Genomic DNA, 25,284 nt, shown 5'->3' on the forward strand with positions numbered 1-25,284 from the left:
TGGAGCACTTGGGGGTTCAAAGTGCTCACCACAAATCTAGATAAGTTCCTTAAGGGGTCTAGTTTCCAAAATGGTGTCAGTTGTGGGGGGTTGCCACTGTTTAGGCACATCAGGGGCTCTCCAAACACCTCATGGCGTCCGATCTCAATTCCAGCCAATTCTGCATTGAAAAAGTCAAACGGTGCTCCTTCTCTTCCAAGCCCTGCCGTGCGCCCAAACAGTGGTTTACCCCCACATATGGGGTATCGGCGTATTCAGGAGAAACTGCACAACAAATTTTGTGGTTCATTTTCTCTTTTTACACTTGTGAAGATAAAAAAAATTGGTTCTGAAGTAAAATGTTTGCAAAAAAAAGTTAATAAACTTCTTGAATGTGGTTTTGAGCACCTTGAGGGGTGTAGTTTTTAGAATGGTGTCAAGTTTGGGTATTTTCTGTCATGTACACCCCTCAACGCGACTTTAAATGTGAGATGGTCCCTAAAAAAAATGGTTTTGTAAATTTTGTTGTAAAAATGAGAAATTGCTGGTCAACTTTTAACCCTTATAACTTTCTAACAAAAAAAAAAAATTGTTTCCAAAATTGTGCTGATGTAAAGTAGACATGTGGGAAATGTTATTTATTAACTATTTTGTGTGACATATCTCTCTGAGTTAAGGGCATAAAAATTCAAAGTTTGAAAATTGCAAAATTATAAAAATTTTCACCATATTTCAGTTTTTTTCATAAATAATCGCAAGTAATATCGAAGAAATGTTAACACTAACATGAAGTACAATATGTCAGGAAAAAACATTCTCAGAATCAGCAGGATCCGTTAAAACGTTCAAGAGTTATAACTTCATAAAGTGACAGTGGTCAGAATTGTAAAAAATTGGCTCGGTCATTAAGTACCAAATTGGCTCTGTCACTAAGGGGTTAATGGCATTTATGGGAATATTCTGTAGAACGGTTTGCCAAAGAAAATGTTGATTCTCAAAGGAAAGTAAAAGTTTTCTGACAAGTCTGTTGGGGTGTACTCATTTATCCTGATCACTGTACATTAGTCTCCTCAGTTCTGTTGAAGAGAGAGAGCTAGTTATAATTGTGCACACATCACGTGTGCCTGTACACGAGGCAGATAAGCTGCACATGGATGCAGTCAAATTCACAATTTTAAAATGAAGAAAAATGCATTTAAAGCAGTGCCATCAAAGTTTTTAACCTCTTAATATGTTGTAATCATTATATTATACAGCACTGTGTACTTACAATTGCTCATTTTGTCTTTCTACCCAGCTAATTCTACTCTTTTCCATTAGATCTATAATATCAAGTGATTTAGAACTGATTAGCTGAATCATGCTAACCTCTGTGTATGTAGAAACAGGAGGTCAATTTCCCTGCATGTCTCAAAAGTCACTGCAAAAGGAGTTGAAGAGGGGAATGATAAATACAGGGATCAAAACGTTGATGGAAGTGCTTCTTTAAGGTCTGATACATGAGGCCATAATACAATTCTGTGATATAGTCTGTATTGTACCACTGCATTTGGAAAACCCTCCACTTTCAGGTAAGTTTAATGGTGAGCTCGGTTTAATTCACTAGAACTGCATAAAATAATCTGGACCCTAAAAAGCATCTGTATTATGATCATGTTAGACCACGCAAGGTCTGATGTGATGAGACACAGTCACTGAATACACAGCAATTACGCAGGTGACTGTAGATGAAGATTTCTTTATTTTACCATATGAACATGCCTCATGAAAAGTGCAGAATTTTTGTCATGAAACGTTTGATATTTGGCCCCTTACTTCTCATCTGTTAAATGTGTAGTCTATCCAATTTATTTTATTTTATTTTTTTAGGAAAACATACAGAATGCTTTAAAGTAATAAGAAAAGAATATTTGTCTCTACAGTTTCTCCTGCCAATCAACACATAATTTTGATCACTTATCCGGGACCACAGGGGTGACCCACTACAGCTAGTGATTGACTGAACAGTCACATATTGAAAGGAACTAAGATGAGCAAAGACCAGAGATGATGCGCATGGAGTCTATTAACGAGTTTCATCTTTTTTGCTTTTATACACAACTAGCTGTACTACCCGGCTTCGCCCGGGTTAATGACTGCTGTTAGCAAAATAGAATGTGTTAACAAAAATTTATTCTGCACACAAAAACCACAAAACAAATAGATAGAAATGTAATTATTAAAAGGCAAAAACTAAGCAAATAGAAGCATTTCACAACATATATTAGCTTTGTTATACTGAGAATGTCTTTGTTGCCTATATTAACCAATCAGAGCTCAGGTTAATTAACTGTAGCAAAATAGAAGCTGAGCTGTGATTGGTTGCTATTGGCAGCCTGATAAATCCCCAGCCAACAGGAAGCCCTCCCCCCTGGCAGTATATATTAGCTCACACATACACATAATAGACAGGTCATGTGACTGACAGCTGCCGTATTTCCTATATGGTACATTTGTTGCTCTTGTAGTTTGCTTATTAATCAGATTTTTATTTTTGAAGGACAATACCAGACTTGTGTGTGTTTTAGGGCGAGTTTTATGTGTCAAGTTGTGTGTGTTGAGTTGCGTGTGGCGACATGCATGTAGCTACTTTTGTGAGATGAGTTTTGTGTGGCGACATGCGTGTAGCAACATTTTGTGTGTTGAGTTGCATGTGACAGGTTAGTGTAGCAAGTTGTGTGCAGCAAGATTTGTGCATGGCGAGTTTTGCGCGTGGCGAGTTTTATGTGTGGTGCATTTTGAGTATGTGCAAGTTTTGTGTGAGGCAACTTTTGCATGTGGTGCAACTTTTGTACATGTGGCAATTTTTCTGTGTGTGCAAGTTTTGCATGAGGTGAGTTTTCCATGAGGTGAGTTTTGCACGTGTGGCGAGTTTTGCGTGAGCCTAGTTTTGCATATGGCGAGTTTTGCATGTAGCGAGTTTTGAGTGGTGACTTTTGTGTTTCGACTTTTATGTGGCGAGGTTGGTGTGTGTGTGTGGTGAAATGTGTGCTGAGGGTGGTATATGTGTTCAAGCACGTGGTAGTGTGTGGCGCATTTTGTGTTTGTGTTCATATCCCCGTGTGTGGTGAGTATCCCATGTCGGGGCCCCACCTTAGCAACTGTACGGTATATACTCTTTGTCGCCATCGCTCTCATTCTTTAAGTCCTCATTGTTCACATCTGGCAGCTGTCAATTTTCCTCCAACACTTTTCCCTTCACTTTTTCCCCATTATGTAGATAGGAGCAAAATTGTTTGGTGAATTGGAACGCGCGGGGTTAAAATTTCACCTCACAACATAGCCTATGACGCTCTCGGGGTCCAGACGTGTGACTGTGCAAAATTTTGTGGCTGTAGCTGCGACGGTACAGATGCCAATCCCGGACATACACACATACATACATACACACATTCAGCTTTATATATTAGATATACCTGTATGTAATCTCCTGTATATAGTATATACCTGTGTGTCATCTCACCTATATATAGTATATATCTGTGTGTCATCTCCTGTATATAGTATATACCTGTATGTCATCTCCTCCTATACATAGCATATACCTGTGTCATCTCCTCCTGTATATACTATATACCTGTAGGTAATCTGCTCCTGTATATAGTATATACCTGTGTGTCATCTCCTCCTGTATATAGTATATACCTGTATGTCATCTCCTCCTGTATGTAGTATGTACCTGTATGTCATCTCCTCCTCTATATAGTATATACCTGTGTGTCATCTCTCCTGTATATAGTATATATCTGTGTGTCATCTCCTCCTGTATATAGTATATACCTGTGTGTCATCTCCCCTGTAAATAGTATATACCTGTGTGTCATCTCCTGTATATAGTATATAGCTGTATGCCATCTCCTCCTGTATTAGCCCTCGTTCACACGTTATTTGGTCAGTATTTTTACCTCAGTATTTGTAAGCTAAAATGGCAGCCTGATAAATCCCCAGCCAACAGTAAGCCCACCCCCTGGCAGTATATATTAGCTCACACATACACATAATAGACTGGTCATGTGACTGACAGCTGCCGGATTCCTATATGGTACATTTGTTGCTCTTGTAGTTTGTCTGCTTATTAATCAGATTTTTATTTTTGAAGGATACCAGACTTGTGTGTGTTTTAGGGCGAGTTTCGTGTGTCAAGTTGTGTGTGTTGAGTTGCGTGTGGCGACATGCATGTAGGGACTTTTGTGAGATGAGTTTTGTGTGGCGACATGCGTGTAGCAACTTTTTGTGTGTCGAGTTGCATGTGACAGGTTAGTGTAGCAAGTTGTGTGCAGCAAGTTTTGCGCATGGCGAGTTTTGCGCGTGGCGAGTTTTATGTGTGGTGCCTTTTGAGTATGTGCAAGTTTTGTGTGAGGCAACTTTTGCATGTGTTGCAACTTTTGTGCATGTGGCAATTTTTCTGCGTGTGGCAATTTTTCTGCGTGTGCAAGTTTTGCGTGTGGCGAGTTTTGCACGTGTGGCGAGTTTTGCATGTGGAGAGTTTTGCGCGTGGCGAGTTTTGAGCGGCGACTTTTGTGTTTCTACTTTTATGTGGCGAGGTTGGTGTATGTGTGGTGAAATGTGCACTGAGGGTGGTATATGTGTTCGAGCACGTGGTAGTGTGTGGCGCATTTTGTGTGTGTGTTCATATCCCCGTGGTGGTGTGATTATCCCATGTTGGGGCCCCACCTTAGCAACTGTACAGTATATACTCTTTGGTGCCATCGCTGTCATTCTTTAAGTCCCCCTTGTTCACATCTGGCAGCTGTTAATTTGCCTCCAACACTTTTCCTTTAATTTTTTCCCCATTATGTAGATAGGGGCAAAATTGTTTGGTGACTTGGAAAGCGCGGGGTTAAAATTTCACCTCACAATATAGCTTTGACGCTCTCAGGGTCCAGACGTGTGACTGTGCAAAATTTTGTGCCTGTAGCTGCGACGCCTCCAACACTTTTCCTTTCACTTTTTCCCCATTATGTAGATAGGGGCAAAATTGTTTGGTGAATTGGAAAGCGCGGGGTTAAAATTTCACCTCACAACATAGCCTATGACGCTCTCGGGGTCCAGACGTGTGACTGTGCAAAATTTTGTGGCTGTAGCTGCTACGGTTCAGATGCCAATCCCGGACATACATACATACATACATACATACACACACACACACATTCAGCTTTATATATTAGATAACTTATTTAAACGGCATCTGTCAGTAAGTTCAACCTTGCCAAACCGAATATCTAGGTAGGCAGCGTTTTGAAATGTAAATCCATCGACACCTTTACATCTTCGATCTGCTGCTGTGTTCCTGGGAAAATTAGCGATTTAATCCATACAAATCTATACAATTCATACATCTATACAAATTTGGCGTTAAGTGCTCTGGGCGTGAGAGAGCACTTAACAAGCCACTGCCTCCTGATCTTCCCTATCTAGCACAAACCTCTTTAGCTTAATTTGATACCTCACTATCTATAAAATGTCAGGAACCAGGCAAAAACATCAGGTAGGGAGCTATCAATCAAGTTAAAGAGAATGGCGATAGGCAGGGAAGCAAACTCAGAAGGCACTGGCTCCTTAAGTGCTCTGTCATGCCCAAAGCACTTAATTCCTCATTAGCATATGAATTAAAATGTTGATTTCTCAGAGCTTACTGCCAGATCCGCTTAAAGTTTGACAACCCCTTCAACTCAAAGAATCCAATGCTTGCCTTTTGAAACTTGCTCCAGGGGACATATATTTTTATTTAGTTCGCCTTTGCAATACAGTACTTGATGAAAAATGCACTTTCTCTGATGCTGCCTGAGCCGAGCGTGACTGCATGTAAAATCTGCATTATTGATCAAGCCCGAACATTGCCACCCTCCCCCACAAGCTTGTGCAATGTAAGGACACCCATTTAGCCCTCATAACTTGCATAAAAGGATGTACATTAGAGAGCTAAATAATACATGTGTAAAAGGAAAAACCCCGATTTTCTTACTACAGTCTGTCACTCAGGATGATGTATACCTTGACATTTACAGCCAATTATGATGTATTTATTCTGATTGCAGGAGGCAGTGATCTCATAATATGAATAACTGATTGCTGTATACTAGTATTTTAAAATAGTACTTCTAATTTCTAGGTAGAAAATTGCTGAGTCTTGTGGTCTACAGAGGCAGATTTCTGTTCATTAAGAGCGCCAACCAACACCAGAACAAGTCAATCGCTGCTCATCTAAAGTCTCTTTAACAGGGGCTAATGCAATCAGAAGAAATGATCATATCGTCTTCATACTAAGAAAGTTTTCATTGGCAGCACTTTCCCTGTTTACATAAGGAGATGTGCTGCCAACAATCTTTGCTTTTTAGACCGCATAAAAGATGTGATCGTCCAACAAGTAAGAATGCTGGCTGCTGATCACCGCCAATCATTGGGAATGAGCATACTAGCAAATGCTCATTTACTCATTCTGGCACCTGTAAAAAGGTATTTAAAGGGAATATAGCAATAGGATTAACCCTCTTAACTCCTTTGAGACAAAGCCTGTTTTCACCTTAATGACCGGGACAATTTTTACAATTCTGACCACTGTCACTTTATGAGGTAATAAGTCTGGAACGCTTCAACGAATCACGGTGATTCTGAGACTGTTTTCTTGTGACATATTGTACTTTATGATAGCGTTAAAATGTCTTTGAAATGACCTGCGTTTATTTGTGAAAAAAGAACTGCAATTTGGCGAAAATTTTGAAAATTTTGCAATTTTCAAACTTTTCTTTTTCGTGCCCTCAAATCAGCGAGTCATATTGCATAAAATAGTTAATAAATAACATTTCCCACATGTCTACTTTATATCAGCACAATTTTGGAAATATAACTTTTTCTTTGTTAGGAAGTTAAAAGGGTTAAAAGTTGACCAGCGATTTCTCAATTTTACAACAAAATTTGCAAAACAATTTTTTTTTTTTTTTAGGGACCAACTCACACTTTTAGTGACTTTGAGGGGCCTATATGACCCAAAAACGACACTATTCTAAAAACTGCACCCCTGAAGGTACTCAAAACCACATTCTAGAAGTTTAATAACCCTTCAGGTGCTTCACAGGGATTTTTGGAATGTGAAAGGAAAAAATAAAACTAGTTTTCTTTCACAAAAAAATTCTTCTAGACCTATTTTTTTTTTTTTACTTTCGCAAGCATGTGTGCTGCTGGCCGTTCATATATACCCCGTGCACAGCTGATTCTGATATCGGCATTGCCGGTGATATACTGCGCATGCGCTGATCCCTGGACTTCCTCCTTTGTGAAAAGAGACTTCCTGCTCTTCACATCTGGAACGCAAGTGTAAGGACGCTGTGCCTTACCATAGTGAGCGAGGCAGGAAGTCACGGGGAAGCTCCTGATCTGCGCATGCGCCAACCGGACGCCGAGAAAGAAACAGCTGGGATTAAATAAACACAGGGAAGATATGGGCAGATACAAAGTGACCAATATTAAAAAAGGAGGGATTTATTAATGGAGATAAACATATGTATTTGAGCATATAAATACAAAAATAATGTAAAAGGTGAAAGTATATAATAATAAATAACATGTGATAATAGATCACTGTGATATGTGTAAACCCCACATAATATATATTAATAAATATATTTACCATAAATTATATATAATTAATTAATTTTAAGTATCAATTATAAAGTGCAATAAGTGCAAACTAAAATACTAAAAATACATATAACATTTAATACCATAAATAATCATATAACACCATTATTAATTAAATAAACAAACGTAAATTACAGTATAATAAATATCTATTGATACAATACCAATATATTTAAATAAACACATCCAATATAGTGATATATAAAATCTACATATATTATACCCAAAACAAGTATATTACAAAATCCCATAACATAACCATATAAATACAATACCCACATATAAACAGACCCCATTAAGTATCTACTCCCTATTTTATTATTAATATGCAATAAGACAACACAAACATAAATAAACTACATAATAAAATAGTCCATGGCAGATGTGTCTGTGGGACCGGACCCAATCATGTTCTGCAGCGGACTAACACAAAAGAAGTAGGACTACTGGATGAGTCGTCTCTAACTGATAAAACAAAAGAACTGAATGTTAAAACCAACAAAAAACAACACACATAATTAAAAACAGAATAAGATGTTAATAAGTGGAGAATATTGATCATTCATAAACTAAGTGTCCCTGTGGAAAAGTGTATGTAGGGATGACTACTAGGGAGTTAAAAATTAGAACTAGAGAATACATAAGGGACATTGAGAAAGCCCTTACTATGGAAGATACATATGGATTAAAGACTTTGCCACGGCATTTTAAATTATACCATAATTGTGACCCGAGTTAACTGAAAATTCAAGCCATAGATCAGGTAGACTTGGGTTTTGGGGGAGGTAACCTTGGCAGAATTTTAGCACAGAAAGAGAGTCGCTGGATCTACTTGTTGGGCACCATGGTTCCACAAGGCCTCAACGAGACCATGGGTTTTTCTGCATTTTTATGAATGATCAATATTCTCCACTTATTAACATCTTATTCTGTTTTTAATTATGTGTGTTGTTTTTTGTTGGTTTTAACATTCAGTTCTTTTGTTTTATGTTTATGTTTTATATATTGAGGATTTGATTAGTTATAATGTTTTGGATCACATTTATCTAGCGCTCTACGCTGATCACTTTTCGGTTTCCATCGAAATCTCTGAGAGACTTGATCCAGATGACACCTCTGAGGGATCCATTCACTATAATGAGGCAGCAGAGTTACTCTGGACTGCGTCTGGCCTCTGTTCAGCAGTGTCCTTTTCAGAAGTGCACAAAACTGTGGCCGACGGCACTTTTATGTAATCCTAAATAGAAGGACACCGCCGGATCACAGGTCAGACGGCATCCACAGTGCCTCCATCTGCCTCATTATTGGGAATCTTCCGCCGGGGGTTTTATCTGGAAAACGTTGTAAGGGCTTAGTGCAGAGTGCAGGATAAATGTGCGCCGAGCCTTACACCATATTTTGAGAGCTATAATTTTTCCATATTTTGGCCCATAGAGTCATGCGAGGGATTGTTTTTTGCGGGACGAGTTGACGTTTTTTATTGGTACCATTTTTAGACACATACCATTTTTTGATCGCTTTCTATTCCGCTTTTTGGGAGGTGGAATGAACAAAAAACAGCAATTCAGGAATTTTTTATTATGGGGTTATGTCATTCCGTGCGTGGTTAAATTGATAAGGCAGCTTTATTCTTCGGGTCAATACTAATTCATTTATATTTTATATACAGTAATTATTTTTACATTGATTTATTCTGAGAGTTTCAACTTTTATATTTTTCCGGTGATGAAGCTGTATGGCAGCTTGTTTTTTGCTGGACAAGATGACGTTTTCAGTGGTGCCATTTTTATTTATATCCATCTTGTGTTATATTCCACTTTTTCTTTGGCGGTACGATAAGACATTGTTTTTTGCCTTGTTTTTTATTTTTTTATGGTGTTCACTAAAGGAGTTAACTAGTGGGACAGTTTTATAGGTCGGGTCGTTCAGGATGCAGCAATACAAATATGTGTACTTTTATGGTTTATTTTTTCATACAAATATTTTTTATGGGTACAATATCTTTTGATTTTTCATTATTATTTTTTTTATATTTTTACAATTACTTTTTACTTTTTTTCTTTGTCCCACTATGGGACTATCAGTTTTTGCAGGCTGATAGTTTGTATAGCATGGGCCCTGTGCTATGCAAACTGTCAGCTCTGCAGGCCTGTGTAGACCATGACAGGAGCATGGTCTATAGGGCGATCTATCAGTGAAGCACTGACAGGTATAATGCACTGCAATGCTGGTGCATTCCAATGCATTATACTAGTGATTAGAGTAATAAAAGTCCCATAAAAGGACTAAGTAAAAGAAAAGTAAAAAAAAGTGTAAATCTATTTAAAAAAAATAATAAAACAAACCGAAAAATGAATAGAATATTAAACCAATAAATAGGTATGGTATAGTTAGGTAAAAAAATATACACGTATTTAGTATCGCCGCGTCCAGAACGACCTAACGTATAAAACTACCACACTATTTAACCCCTTCAGTGAACTCCATAAAAAAAGGCAAATAAAACCTTTTTTCCATCATACCACCACATAAAAGTGGAATAAAATGCGATCAAAAAGTCGTAAATAAAAATGGCATAGCTGAAAAAGTCATCTCATGCCGCAAAAAATCAAGCGGCCATAAAGATCCATAAGCGTACATTAGCACAGCTGGCCACAGCTTTGTACACTTCTGAAAAGAAGCACACAGCTGAACACAAGCCAAACTGAGTCCAGAGCAACGCCTCATTATAGTAAATGGATCTCTCGGGGATTTCATCAGAATCATATCATTTAGAAGGAGACCTCGATGTAAGGGTGCTTTCACATTGCTTTCACCTGTTTGGTGGCCCCATCGGGCTTAACTCTGAACGAACCACAAAACGTGATTCAGACATATGCGCCAACGGGGCCACAGGCTATAATGGTGCCGGTGAAGTGCCGGATATTCAATCGGGAGGTTTCGTAGTTAATATCTGCGCTGCTGTAATGATGGATGTCCAGACGTATTGAAGATAAAAAAAAATGATGGTTTATTCTCTATCAAGGTGTTTCGAACTCACTAGGACGTCTTCCTAAGGAGATGCATAATTTTCAAGCTTGTAAGCCAGACTGTGTGTTTGCGTGTCCACCTAAAAAATGCACGACAGAGCAAATGTGCACCATTATGTCTATAGCCCTGTCACAGCATGTGTCCGAATCCCATTTTGCGGGGGGTTCAGACGTAAGCCCCAATGGGGCCACCGAACGGGTGCCAGAACACAATGTAAAAATACCCTATGTGCTCAGTGTAGAGCACAGGATAACTGTGAATCAAAACGTTATGTAAAATGTTCAAAGTAACAGCTTCAACTCAATCCACAAAAAAAGCAAGCCGCCACTCAGGTCCATCATCTGTCAATGAAAATATGGGGGCCTAAATGTTACTGGTAGTACAAAGGCTCTGGAAAAGCGATATGGCCCTCTGCAATATGAATCACCAACACGTTTTTCTCATTAAAGACGGCGGTCTAATCATGAGCAAAAAGCACTTTATATAGTACCTGTCATAGTGGTGTGCTTCATTTTATTCAGTCACGGTTTGCGCTGCTCACACAATTTGAACTATGTTCAGAAAAAGTCACTCAAATCCGCTTTTAAAAATCCTGAGCTTGTGCAGTGTATCGTAAAGCCGCACTCGCACAGTGTCGATCAGTGAGCCACACATGCGCCATGATAATTCTGTGAGGCACATATGGTGTCAACATGCTCACTGCACTCCTATATTAAAAACTTTGGGCCAAAGCTTCATATTACTGGAAAAAATGGTAATTTTCCATTTACTCATGCTAATGTTACAGAATTCTGTGAATCGTCTGATGGTTACAAATGCTCACTACACCCCTAGATGAATTCCTCAAAAGATGAAGTTTCTAATATGTGGTCACTTTTAAGGGTTTCTGCTGTTTTGACGTGACAGGGGATTTTCAAATGTGACCTGGCATCCCCAATCTATTCCAGACAAACTTGAGCTTCGGAATTCAGTTTTCACTCCTTCTCTCCTGAACCCTGCTGTGTGCCCAAACAGTAACTTTCCACCACATATGGGGGGAGTATAGGTTTACTCAGGAGACATTGCACAAATTATATGGTCCATTTTCTCCTGATATCTTTGTGAAAATGAAAAAAATTGAGGCTGAAGCAACATTTTTGTGGGACAAATGTATTTTTTCATTTTCATGGCTCAATGTTATAAAATTCTGTGAAGCACCTGTGGGTTCCAGGTGCTCACCACAACTCTACATAACTGCTTTGAGGTGTGTAGTTTCCAAAATGGGGTCACTTGTGGGGGGTCTCCACTGTTTAGAAACATCAGAAACGCTGCAAATATTAAATGGCATCCGCTATCTATTCAAACCAATTTTGCACTCCAAAAGTCAAATGGTGGTCATTCCTTTATGAGCCCCGCTGTGCGTCAAAACAGTAGTTTTCCACCACACATGGGGCATTGGCATACTCAGGAGAAATTGCTGAACACCTTGTATGGTACATTTTCTCCCATTTTACACTGGGGAAAATAGAAAATTTGGGGCTAAAGCAACATTTTGGTGGGAAAATTTAATATTTTTACTTTTTCCTTCAACATTGCTTTAATTGCTGTGTAGCACCTGAAGGGTTACTAAACTTACTGAATGTGGCTTTGACCACTTTGAGGGTTGCCGTTTTTAAAATAGTGTCACCTTTGGGTATTTTCTGTCATAGGCAGCCCAAAGTCACTTCAAATGTGATGTGGTCCCTAAAAAAAAAAATGGTTTTGTAAATTTTGTTGGAAAATTGAGAAATCGCTGATCAACTTTTAATTCTTCTAACAATAAAAAATTATGTTTAAAAAAATTGTGCTGATGCAAAGTGGACATGTGAGAAATGTTATTAACTATTTTGTGTGGTATTTTCGCCAAAATTCCGATATTTTCACAAATATACACAAAAAATATCAGCTTAAAATTGACATGAAGTACAATGTGTTGCAAACAAACGTTCTCAGAATAACTGGGATATGTTGAAGCGTTTGAGAGTTGTTACCACGTAAAGTGATCAGAATTATAACATTTGGCCTGTTCAGGAAGGTGAAAACAGAATGGGTGGTGAAGGAGTTAAATACAGAATAATGTACAGATAAAGACAAGTGCTCTACTTCAATAAGAGCTTCACAAATAGAACATCAGACCTAAGGTTATACATACAGAAAACTAATATTCCATTTATTTATGTCATATTTACAAAAAAAAGGGGTTCACCAAATTCAGCAGTAAAACGTAACAGGTGTATATTGGGGGTCGATGTAGTCAGCTGAGTGCCGGTAGCAGAGAATAGCTGGAGGCACTGAGAAGTCCAGCACTGACAAATCCAACACTGACATGTTTTAGGAAGTACTGTTCCTTAAAGGAGTCAGTCTCCAGGTTTTTGCCACCTAATCTGAGAAGCAGAGACACCGATTCCAGCAGTGTATCACTTACTGGGCTGCTTGCTGTAGTTTTGATTAAAAAAAAAGATCAATAGAAGACTAGAAAGCCTGCTGCCATATAGTCCTCCATATTCGTGAGCTCTGTATAACCCCAACCCCAGTTGTTTTCTGCCCATACACAATGCACACTGAAAACTGCAAATCAGTGATGTGGGCAAAGAGCTCAGCATTCAGGGAACTGGTAGATCTGCAGCAGATTAAACAGTGATTTTAGCAAAACTACAGTAAGCAGCCCAGTAAGTGACACGTCACTGGAATCAGGGATTCTGTTTCCATATCATGCTGTTCTCAGATGGGGTAGCAACAACCTGGGGACAGATTCCCTTTAATTACAGTATTGCTAAGTGTGGAATAATGGGGAGCCACGTATAACACTTTGTGTGAGTGCGAGTGCTGACACCGTGGGAACGGCGCCAGCACGGGAGGTGAGTATAAGCTTTATTATGTAATTGGGGCCAAGTGAGGGGTATGAGGAAAACTGACAACTTCTTACATTCTTATATTCCAAATATAAAGAACTGACAAATGACAACTTCTTTAATATTACGTTCACATGTCACTATGTAGATCATTAAACATGCTTACCTGGTGCGCTGTCCTCTGTTGTCGGCTCGGGCTCACCGAATAAGAATTCGTATTTTGCCTTTGCGACATTCTGGGAGTGTGCGGACGTGTTGTTCACCCAAACATACCTTTCTGCCTGTTAAGAAAAAATACATAAAAAGTTTGCATTACTCCTTTATAGTATTATACAAAAATTTTGAAATCTAGCAAAATCAATCTCATAGTAAATAATGATGGATCCAGGTACCATTTTATTGAACGAATAGGAAAATATAGCTACTATACTTTTCCTCCTTTGAGCCTCTGCTCACCTCACATTTAAAGAGGATATGTCAATAAGTTAGAAATGACCAGTTTTTGCCCTTATTTTATTCTTGCTGTTCCCCTGAGTATTTTATTTTGTCATACAGTTCCAGAAATATGGTCCTTTATATTTAGTACTAATTTTTATGGTCTTTACAAGAGGGCAATTCTTACAGGGAAATAATGTATTGCAGTCTAAAGGCACGCCCCCACGGACCAATCCTGTGAGCCACGCCTCCGCGGACCATACAAATTAGCACTAAATAAAAAGGCCCATATCTCTGGAAAGATAGAGCGGATTTAGCATCCTCTTTAAGGCATTGAATAGTTCTGATCTGTACCTCTGACATAGCCGACTCTTTACTATACAGCTGCACACATTCCTAAGGCTAACCAGGTAAAAGAAACCAAAAATTAGTATTCTATCATGTGCAGTAGCATAGCTCCCGGGGGTCAGAGGGGGTGGTGGTCCAGGGCCCCGCGCTCTGAGGGGGCCCACCCGGAGCTACGTTATGTAACTTTATTAGCGTGCACAGCGCGCCGATACAGTTACATTCTGCGGCAGAGCAGGGAGACACGATCTCCCTGCTCTGCGGCCCCTGAGGAGGCGGTGGGGGGCCCTGTGCCAGCACTGGACCCCCCACCTTTCATCGCAGGATCAGCTTGATGAGAGAGGGAGCGTTACACTCCTCCCATCATCTCCTTGTCAGCGTCTGACAACAGCAACGCCGACACTGACAGGGGGTAGCGATGACGTCAGTACCCGGCGCCTGCTGTCAGGAGATGAGCGGGCGCTCAGAGCACCACGGGAAAAAGGAGGAAGAAAGGCAAGTATTGTTTTATCGGGTGCATTATACTATACAGCCTGCCTAATGGGAATGCATTATACTATAGGCTGCCTAATGGTGGTGCAATATACTATACAGGCTGCCTAATGGGGGTGCATTATACCATACAGGCTGCCTAATGGGGGTGCATTATACCATACAGGCTGCCTAATTTGGGTGTATTATATTGTACTGGCTGCCTAATGGGGGGTGCATTATACTATACAGGCTGCCTAATGGTGCTGCAATATACTATACAGGCTGCCTAATGGTGCTGCAATATACAATACAGGCTGCCTAATGGTGGTGCAATATACTATACAGGCTGCCTAATGGGGGTGTATTATACTATACAGGCTGCCTAATGGGGGTGCATTATACTATACAGGCTGCCTAATGGGGGTGTATTATACTATACAGGCTGCCTAATGGTGCTGCAATATACTATACAGGCTGCCTAATGGTGCTGCAATATACAATACAGGCTGCCTAATGGTGGTGCAATATACTATAAAGGCTGCCTAATGGGGGTGTATTATACTATACAGGCTGCCTAATGGGGGTGCATTATACTATATAGGCTGCCTAATGGGGGGGCATTATACTATACAGGCTGCCTAATGGGGGTGCATTATACTACACAGGCTACCTAATGGGGAGCATTATACTATGCAGGCTGCCTAATGGGGGTGCATTACATTGTACTGGCTGCCTAATGGGGGTGCATTATACTTTACCGACTGCCTAATGGGGGTGCATTATACTATACAGACTGCCTAATGGGGGTGCATTATACTATACAGGATGCCTAAAGGGGGTGCATTACACTATACAGGCTGCCTAATGGGGGTGCATTACACCATACAGGCTGCCTAATGGGGGTGCATTATACTATATAGGCTGCCTAATGGGGGAGCATTATATTGTACTGGCTGCCTAATGATGGTGCAATATACTATACAGACTGCCTAATGAGGGTGCATTATACTGTACAGGCCTATGGGGAGTGCATTATACTGTACAGGCCTATGGGGAGTGCATAATACTGTACAGGCCTATGGGGAGTGCATTATACTGTACAGGCCTATGGGGGTGCATTATACTGTACTTGCCTATGGGGAGTGCATTATACTATGCAGGCCTATGGGGAATGCAGTATACTGTACTGGCCTATGGAGAGTGCATTATACTATACAGGCCTATGGGGGTGCATTATACTATACCGGCTGCCTATGGCTGAGTGCATTATACTGTACAGGCCTATGGGGAGTGCATTATACTATACAGGCCTATGGGGGTGCATTATACTATACCGGCTGCCTATGGCTGAGTGCATTATACTGTACAGGCCTATGGGGAGTGCATTATACTATACAGGCCTATGGGGTGCATTATACTGTACTGGCCTATGGGGAGTGCATTATGCTATACAGGCCTATGTTGAGGACTATTTGGCACATTATACTATATGGAGGCTATCTAGGGGGCCATCATACAGTGTGGGGATTACAGTGAAGGGGCCATCACACAGTGTTGGGGCCATCAAGCAGTTTGGGGGCTACTAAGGGGTCAGTATACTGAGGGGGTACATTACAGTGAGGAGGCATCATGTTATGTATAAGAGAGCATCATGCTGTGTATAGAGGAGCTGTACAGGGGGGACACTCGGGAGATTATTCAATGTTAAGTGGGCACTTATTGTTATAGGGAAACTCAGGTTACTGTGACTATCAAAGGGGCACACAGGACAATATTACTTTCTAGGGGGCACAATATGGGCACTGTTTTCTAGGGCACTCGCACCCGGCATTACTATATTATAGAGGGGTGCTTTAGAATTTAGAGGGCACAGAGAACCACACAGCAGGTGCAGTAATAGGGACACATACAGCAGCAGTATTGGGGTACTAGTAGGATGAGGAGTTTGTGCAGGTTGGGAATAGATGGTGACGTGCTATAAATATGAGAAGTGAAATGTGTTTTTGTTGTCTTCTCTGCAGACAAGTCCTGGGTGGAAGAAGTTGTGTTGGTCTGGGCCAGATGGAAAAGACCAGAAAAGTGGACAACGTCATCAGAAAGAACGTCAGCGGTAAGCAGAGACGTAACTTGAAACTCATGGGCCCCAATGCGAAAGCTCCACCAGGGCCCCCATATATTTCAAATTTTTAATAGCAATAGTCTTTTTCTATGGGCCAAAGGGACTTTTAGGGCCCCCTAGGCTCCAGGGCCCGGGTGCGAATGCAACCCCTGCATCTGTTGTAGTTACACCTCTGGCGGTAAGTCACCATCTGTAACTGTGCTGTGATCTCTTATATGTTCTGTAGGACTGGTATCTACCACTGACCATATGGCGGTAATATCCATATTGGTTTTTATTTAGAGATTATCTTCAGTAATAGCACGGTCATTTGCTGAGGTTCTCCTCCACTATTAGGGTGCATCACCCAGTTGTAATCAAGGTTGCCTGGTTAGGGGCCCACTCAAAAGCTTCACCCCCCTGAACCAAAACCCTAGCTACGGTTTTGAACATGTGGTATACATTTCTCTTGTTTTATCAACAGGATATCATCTGTCCTTTAGGCCTGGGTTCAGACGGCCGTAGTAAAGCTTAGGCCTGTCACATTCACAAATTGCAAACGTAACTGGCTCTGTGTGCAGCTCCATGCGTTCATCTGCAAGTCTAGGAGATGCCCATTATATACATGCACTAGTACAATACGTAAATCAGACCAAAGTAGTGTATGCTAAAAAATTGTCCATGGGCACTGAAACATTTGCTTTAATGAATGCATAAGCTAGATGAATGTCTCAGTCTGGCCCTGTCTCAGTCTTCACTTATTCACATTGACGTTGTTTTACAAATGGTAAGGTTTTAATACTAATTATTTTTTAATTGGGTATTGTCTAAGAAATAGCCACAGCGTGAATGTGCTCTAACACTGTACGTATACCAGCTTATAGTCCAGCTCAGTTTTTGTCTGATATTCTCAGTCTGGATCGGCCACGGGTCTCTTGACCCTAACTTAACTACCTTGTATTCAAGTCTGTTGCGTTTGAGATCAAAAGATCCTCAGCTGGCCGGGAGAATCAGGTCCATACTCAGATCCCGAATTTGTAATGTGTGAAACAGGCCCTAGACAGGGCCCAGACTAGATGTATACAACCAAGGTCGTCTACCCCCCTTTAATGCGGACCCCAGTGCTGAACCCGCATGTCTCCCGACACATCACTGTCAGTGGCATTCAATTTGAGCACCAGAAGCGTGTCACAAGACCAGCCCATCGGTACCTCTGTCACGCGACCACGGGGCGCCGATGGATCGGAATGGCAGCCTACGTGTAGTGCACAAGTGAACGAAGATCTCAGCTTCAAATCTAAGGAGACCATTGAAACAAGTAAAAAACATTTTAAATAAATATAACAATGCAATATTGCAATAAAATGCAATCACAGGCGATCAAAACATCGCATCTACCCCAAAATGGTATCAATAAAAACAAAAAAGCTTCAGTTCAGCGAGCAAAAAATAAGCCCTGACCCAGCCCCAGATTGAGACGCTATGGGTCTCGGGAAATGGCTCAATCTTTTTTTTATTTAATAAACTTTGGAAAAAATTTTCACCACTTAAATAAAAAAGAACCTATACATGTTTGGTGTGTACGTACTCATAATGAGCTGGAGAATCATAACGGCAGGTCTGTTTTAGCATTTAGTGTACATGGTAAAAAAAAAAAAAAAAACTATTGTGGAATTGCACTTATTTTTGCAATTTCACCACACTTGGATTTTTTTTTTCCAGTACACGATATGGTAAAATCAATCGTGTCGTTCAAAAATATAACTCGCCAAGCAAAAAACAAGTCCCCACATGGCCAGATTGACGTAAAAATAAAAAAGTTATGGCTCTGGGAATAAGGGCAGAAAAAAGAAAACAGAAAATCGCAAGGTTGTGAAGGGGTTAAAATGCAACAGTTTTTCCAAGTGTCTCATGCTAGTTGATAAATCTGGTGCATTATTATGCTTATAGAGTCTCATCTCACGTGATGCTGTTTTTTTAATTGTCTTACGGTAGTTTAGTCCACAATTTTACAGCTAATTTACTTGCAGATACTCTTTCTCTGCCAAAGCCCTTGTTGAGCATGATGAACTGTACATACAATGTGTCTAAAACACATAATAAAACAGCTGAAAAGCAAGAAAAACTGATTTTAGTACAAATTTATCCAGATTTCTGGAGAAAGCCCAAATGTTCTCATAATCATACGTGAAGTGCCAAGTTACCACCTAAAATTGTCTATTAGTTTACATGTCCCTAGAAAGTCTGGAATTTTAATAATATTCATAACAAGAGAAGATTTGTGAAGCTGCAAACTCATGATGTTGGACGCCAGGTCATGAAAGAGAGAACAGAGTTACCAATATGAGCGTCCAACAATCCCACAAGAGATAGGTGCTAGCGCTTCACACTGGCTTCCCAGAAGGACACAAGATGGGACCACTGAGTAATGTATCCAAAAGGCGTGAAAAAGAAATCTGATGCATCTTTGTGCCACGAGGAGCGCTGGGACCTGTTATACCATATATATAGTATGTTCAGGAAGCAGAATCCTTTATGTATAACTGCAGATAAAATCACTAATGTAGAACCAGGGACATACAAATGAGGAAGGTGACGGCCAGGAACATGATGAATATACTGTATATGGACATGTAGAAACTTACTACAAAGCTTCAGGCACCTATTGACAAGTTATTTTCACACACTACATATAAATGCAAAACCCATATGTCTCCATGAACAGGTTACTAGAATGCAACATACAGATAGAGATGAGGCGGAAGTAATTTAATTTTCTTAGAGGTATCGTTTCCCACTGCAGAGAGTGAAATGCCAAGGTGAGGAGACTTTTAAGCCTTCCCAGGGAAGCACTGCAAGGCTTAAAAGTCATCTCACCTTGGCTTGCCATGTCACTCTCCATAAGTAATGTTACACCTTGAATCCCAGTCAGACGCCTCTGACCCTGCCAAACCAAATCTCACACTTTGCACTGACGAGGGGCAGTACCTCGAAACACAGTGTCTGCAAATTGAGATTCTGGTTTCAGCTTTTATCCTAAGTCATGTGACAAGGCTCGTTAAAGGGTCGACATTGACTTGTAGGATTGCTACTTCCAATAGGTGGCACTAGAGTTCTAGTCCTCTGTTATGATCTGGTGGCCTAGGAGCGGCATGAGACGTACTCTGGAGAATGTGGTAACTGTACTGACCGCAGACCCTGGACTTAACACCACAACTAGAAGTAGCCGTGGGATGTACCTACCAATCCTAGACACCTCGACACAGCCGGAGGACTAATTAACCCTATAGATAGAAAAGGGAAAACTATCTTGCCTCAGAGAAAATTCCCAAAGGATAGGCAGCCCCCCACAAATATTGACTGTGAGAGGAGAGGAAAAAACATACACAGGCTGAAAACAGAATTTAGCAAAGGAGGCCAATCTAGCTAGGTAGAAAAGATAGGACAGATAACTATGCGGTCAGTATTAAAATACTAAGAAATGTCCACCACAGATAATACAAAAAACTCCACATCAAACCAAGGACATGGAGGGTAAATCTGCCTCTCCAGAGATTCCAGCTAGGCTGCATAAATCCTTACACAGATTAAGCTGGACAAGAAAAAACATGCAATGCACTGAACAATGAGGCCCACAACATGTGGGCAGAAAAACAAGCAGAACTTATCTTGAAGAAATGAACTGCAAGCAGAAGCGACCAGGAAGGGATGTGAATCCTCCAGAAACAATGAACAACTGGCACTCACTAAAGGGTGAAGCCAGACTAAATAGCCCCGTCCGAAGTGGACGCACCTGATGACTACTGTGAAGGACAAACAGCAGCACTACCACTTATAACCACCGGAGGGAGCCCAAGAGCAGAACCCACAACAGAATTCACAACAGTACCCCCCCCCCCCTTGAGGAGGGGTCACCGAACCCTCACCAGAGCCCCCAGGCCGATCAGGACGAGCCAAATGGAAGGCACGAACCAAATCGTCAGCATGAATATCGGAGGCAACAACCCAAGAATTATCCTCCTGGCCATAACCCTTCCACTTGACAAGATACTGAAGCCTCCGTCTTGAAAAACGAGAATCCAAGATCTTCTCCACAACTGTTGTGAACGCTGTTTTCGGGCTCCCTCTTGTGGTCACTGGTGGTATGGTGTGACTTTTGCTTTGGGCTCCCCCTGGTGGCTTTGTTTGTTATCCTGCTGGTCTCTGGCTATCAGCTGGTTCGTTATCCTCTGGGAGGTTCCTATATAGCTGTTTTACTTCCTCTTGTGGCCGGCTGTCGATGTAATCAGTGCTACTCAGATTCCTTCTGACTACCTTGCTCCCAGTCCATCCAGGACAAAGCTAAGTTTTGTTTGCTAATTTTTTGATCAGCAGTGTTTATCATGTTTTCTTGTCCAGCTTGCTAAAATGTGATTTCCTCGCTTGCTGGATGCTCTAGTGGACTGAGTTTCTCCCCACACACCATTAGTTGGTGCGTGGGTTCTTGTAATCTCAGGATGGATATTTTGTAAGGGTTTTTTATTGATCGCATAGACCCCTGCTCTATTTTCTGCTTTCTAGTACTAGTGGGCCTCTTTTGCTGAATCTGATTTCATCCCTACGTATGTGCCTTCTTCTTACTTCACCGTTAATATTTGTTGGGGGCTTGTATATCTTTGGGGATTATTTCTCTGGAGGCAAGCGAGGTCTTTCTCTCTCTTTAGGGGTAGCTAGTTCCTCAGGCTGGCTCGAGACGTCTAGGAATTTTGTAGGCATGTTCACCGGCTACCTCTAGTTGTTTTGGATAGGTTCAGATTTGCGATCAGTCCAGTTACCATCTCCCTAGAGCTTGTCCTTAGTTTATTCACTTGCTGGTCTATTCGTGATCCTCAGCCACTAGGGATCATAACAGTACAGCCAGCCAGTAAAGTGTTAATTGCATGGCAGAAGCAGGAGAAAAGAAGCCTTGAGAATTTTTTTTTTTTTTTTTGCCGTGTGTCTAGCTGCTGTGGCTAGCTTCTATCCATCTTGGTGTGGCTCTGAGTTCAGCTGCTGACATGGATGTCCAGAGCTTGGCTTCCAGTCTGGATCATCTTGCTGCTAGGGTTCAAAGTATTCAGGATTTTGTTGTTCACAGTCCTATGTCAGAGCCTAGAATACCTATTCCGGAGTTGTTTTCTGGAGATAGATCTAGGTTCCTGAATTTTAGGAACAATTGTAAGTTGTTTCTTTCTTTGAAACCTCGTTCCTCTGGTGATGCCGTTCAGCAAGTTAAGATTATCATTTCCTTTTTGCGTGGTGACCCCCGAGATTGGGCCTTCGCATTGGCGCCAGGGGATCCTGCATTGCTTAGTGTAGATGCGTTTTTTCTAGCCCTTGGATTGCTCTATGAGGAACCTAATCTTGAGAACCAGGCTGAAAAAACGTTATTGGCCCTCTCGCAGGGGCAAGATGAAGCAGAGGTGTACTGCCAGAAATTTCGGAAATGGTCGGTGCTTACTCAGTGGAATGAGTGTGCCCTGGCTGCAAATTTCAGAGAAGGTCTTTCTGAAGCCATTAAGAATGTCATGGTGGGGTTCCCTACGCCTGCAGGTCTGAATGAGTCAATGACTCTGGCCATTCAGATTGATCAGCGTTTGCGGGAGCGCAAACCTGTGCACCATTTGGCGGTGTCTTCTGAACAGACACCTGAATCTATGCAATGTGACAGAATTCTGACCAGAAGTGAACGGCAAAATTATAGACGGCAAAATGGGTTGTGCTTTTACTGTGGTGACTCAGCTCATGTTATCTCAGCATGCTCTAAGCGCAAAAAAAAGGTTGATAAATCTGTCACCATTGGTACTTTACAGCCTAAGTTCATTTTGTCTGTTACCCTGATTTGTTCCCTGTCATCTTACCCGGTTAATGCTTTTGTAGATTCAGGTGCCGCCCTGAGTCTGATGGATTGGTCATTTGCCAGGCGCTGTGGTTTTGATTTGGAGCCTTTGAAATTCCCTATTCCACTAAGGGGAATTGATTCTACACCATTGGCTACGAATAGACCTCAGTACTGGACACAAGTGACCATGTGCATGACTCCTGTTCATCAGGAGGTGATTCGCTTTCTTGTACTGCATAATTTGCATGATGTCGTCGTGTTGGGTCTACCATGGTTGCAGACTCATAATCCAGTCCTGGATTGGAAAGCTATGTCGGTGTCAAGTTGGGGTTGTCAGGGAATTCATGGTGACGCTCCTGTGGTGTCTATTGCTTCATCCACTCCTTCTGAAGTCCCTACGTTTTTGTCAGACTACCAGGATGTATTTGAGGAGCCCAAACTCAATTCTCTACCTCCTCATAGGGACTGTGATTGTGCTACAAATTTGATTCCTGGTAGTAAGTTTCCTAAGGGACGACTTTTCAATTTATCTGTGCCGGAGCATGCTGCCATGCGGAGTTATATAAAGGAGTCTTTAGAGAAGGGACATATTCGCCCGTCCTCATCCCCTCTTGGTGCAGGATTCTTTTTTTGTGGCTAAAAAGGATAGTTCCCTGAGACCCTGTATTGATTATCGCCTTTTGAATAAAATCACGGTCAAATTTCAGTATCCTTTGCCATTGTTTACTGATTTGTTTGCTCGCATTAGGGGGTCTAGTTGGTTCACCAAGATAGATCTTCGTGGTGCGTATAACCTTGTGCGTATGAAACAGGGTGATGAATGGAAAACTGCATTTAATACGCCTGAAGGCCATTTTGAGTACTTGGTGATGCCTTTTGGACTTTCTAATGCTCCTTCAGTCTTTCAGTCCTTTATGCATGACATCTTCCGTGAATATCTGGATAAGTTTATGATTGTGTATCTGGATGATATTCTGGTTTTTTCGGATGATTGGGAGTCTCATGTTAAGCAGGTCAGGATGGTCTTTCAGGTCCTACGTGACAATGCTTTATTTGTGAAGGGCTCAAAATGTCTTTTTGGAGTCCAGAAGATTTCTTTTTTGGGTTTCATTTTTTCTCCTTCTACTATTGAGATGGACCCAGTCAAGGTTCAGGCTATTCATGACTGGACGCAGCCTACATCTGTTAAGAGTCTTCAGAAGTTCTTGGGTTTTGCTAATTTTTACCGTCGCTTCATAGCTAATTTTTCTGGCATTGTTAAGCCTTTGACGGATTTGACCAAGAAGGGTTCTGATGTGACTAATTGGTCTTCTGCGGCTGTGGAGGCCTTTCGGGAGCTGAAGCGTCGGTTTTCTTCGGCTCCGGTCTTATGTCAGCAAGATGTCTCACTTCCCTTCCAGGTGGAGGTTGATGCTTCCGAGATTGGAGCGGGGGCTGTTTTGTCGCAGAGAAGCCCCGATGGCTCTGTGATGAAGCCATGTGCTTTCTTTTCAAGAAAGTTTTCGCCTGCCGAGCGGAATTATGATGTCGGTAATCGGGAGCTGTTTGCTATGAAGTGGGCATTTGAGGAGTGGCGACATTGGCTCGAGGGAGCTAAACATCGTGTGGTGGTCTTGACTGACCACAAGAATTTGATTTATCTCGAGTCGGCCAAGCGGCTGAATCCCAGACAGGCTCGTTGGTCGTTGTTTTTCTCTCATTTTGATTTCATGGTCTCGTACCTGCCGGGTTCGAAGAATGTGAAGGCTGATGCGCTTTCTAGGAGTTTTGTGCCTGACTCTCCTGGAGATTCAGAGCCGGCTGGTATCCTTAGAGAAGAGGTGATTTTGTCTGCCATCTCCTCAGATTTGCGACGTGTGCTGTAAGAGTTTCAGGCGGATAGACCTGACCGCTGTCCACCGGAGAGACTGTTTGTCCCGGATAGATGGACCAACAGAGTCATCTCCGAGGTTCATTCTTCGGTGTTGGCGGGCCATCCTGGAATATTTGGTACCAGAGACTTGGTGGCCAGGTCTTTTTGGTGGCCTTCCTTGTCGCAGGATGTGCGTTCCTTTGTGCAGTCTTGTGGAATTTGTGCTTGGGCTAAGCCTTGCTGTTCTCGTGCCAGTGGTTTGCTGTTACCTTTGCCTGTCCCGAAGAGGCCTTGGACGCACATTTCCATGGATTTTATTTCAGATCTCCCTGTCTCTCAGAGAATGTCTGTCATCTGGGTGGTGTGTGATCGTTTTTCTAAGATGGTCCATTTGGTGCCCTTGCCTAAGTTGCCTTCCTCCTCCGAGTTGGTTCCACTGTTTTTTCAAAATGTGGTTCGTTTGCACGGGATTCCTGAGAACATTGTTTCTGACAGAGGATCCCAGTTTGTGTCTAGATTTTGGCGGACCTTTTGTGCTAAGTTGGGCATTGAATTGTCTTTTTCGTCGGCCTTCCATCCTCAGACGAATGGCCAAACCGAGCAAAGTAATCAGACCTTGGAGACTTAAGATGTTTTGTTTCTGCTGACCAGGACGACTGGGTTA

The 25,284-nt window shown here is 41.5% G+C and overlaps 1 protein-coding gene across 4 annotated transcripts in view; it reads right to left on the reverse strand.

Moving 5' to 3' along the window:
• PSD3 (pleckstrin and Sec7 domain containing 3) overlaps positions 1-25,284 on the reverse strand; it is a 741,896-nt gene that overhangs the window by 513,053 nt on the left and 203,559 nt on the right. For all 4 annotated transcript variants that reach the window (XM_077274259.1, XM_077274266.1, XM_077274275.1 and 1 more), the window contains exon 2: positions 13,723-13,837. In XM_077274259.1, the coding sequence (XP_077130374.1) occupies positions 13,723-13,837 (115 nt within the window). The remainder of the gene's footprint in view (positions 1-13,722; positions 13,838-25,284) is intronic.

Source organism: Ranitomeya variabilis, chromosome 1, assembly GCF_051348905.1.
Source record: "Ranitomeya variabilis isolate aRanVar5 chromosome 1, aRanVar5.hap1, whole genome shotgun sequence".
NCBI classification, from domain to species: domain Eukaryota; kingdom Metazoa; phylum Chordata; class Amphibia; order Anura; family Dendrobatidae; genus Ranitomeya; species Ranitomeya variabilis.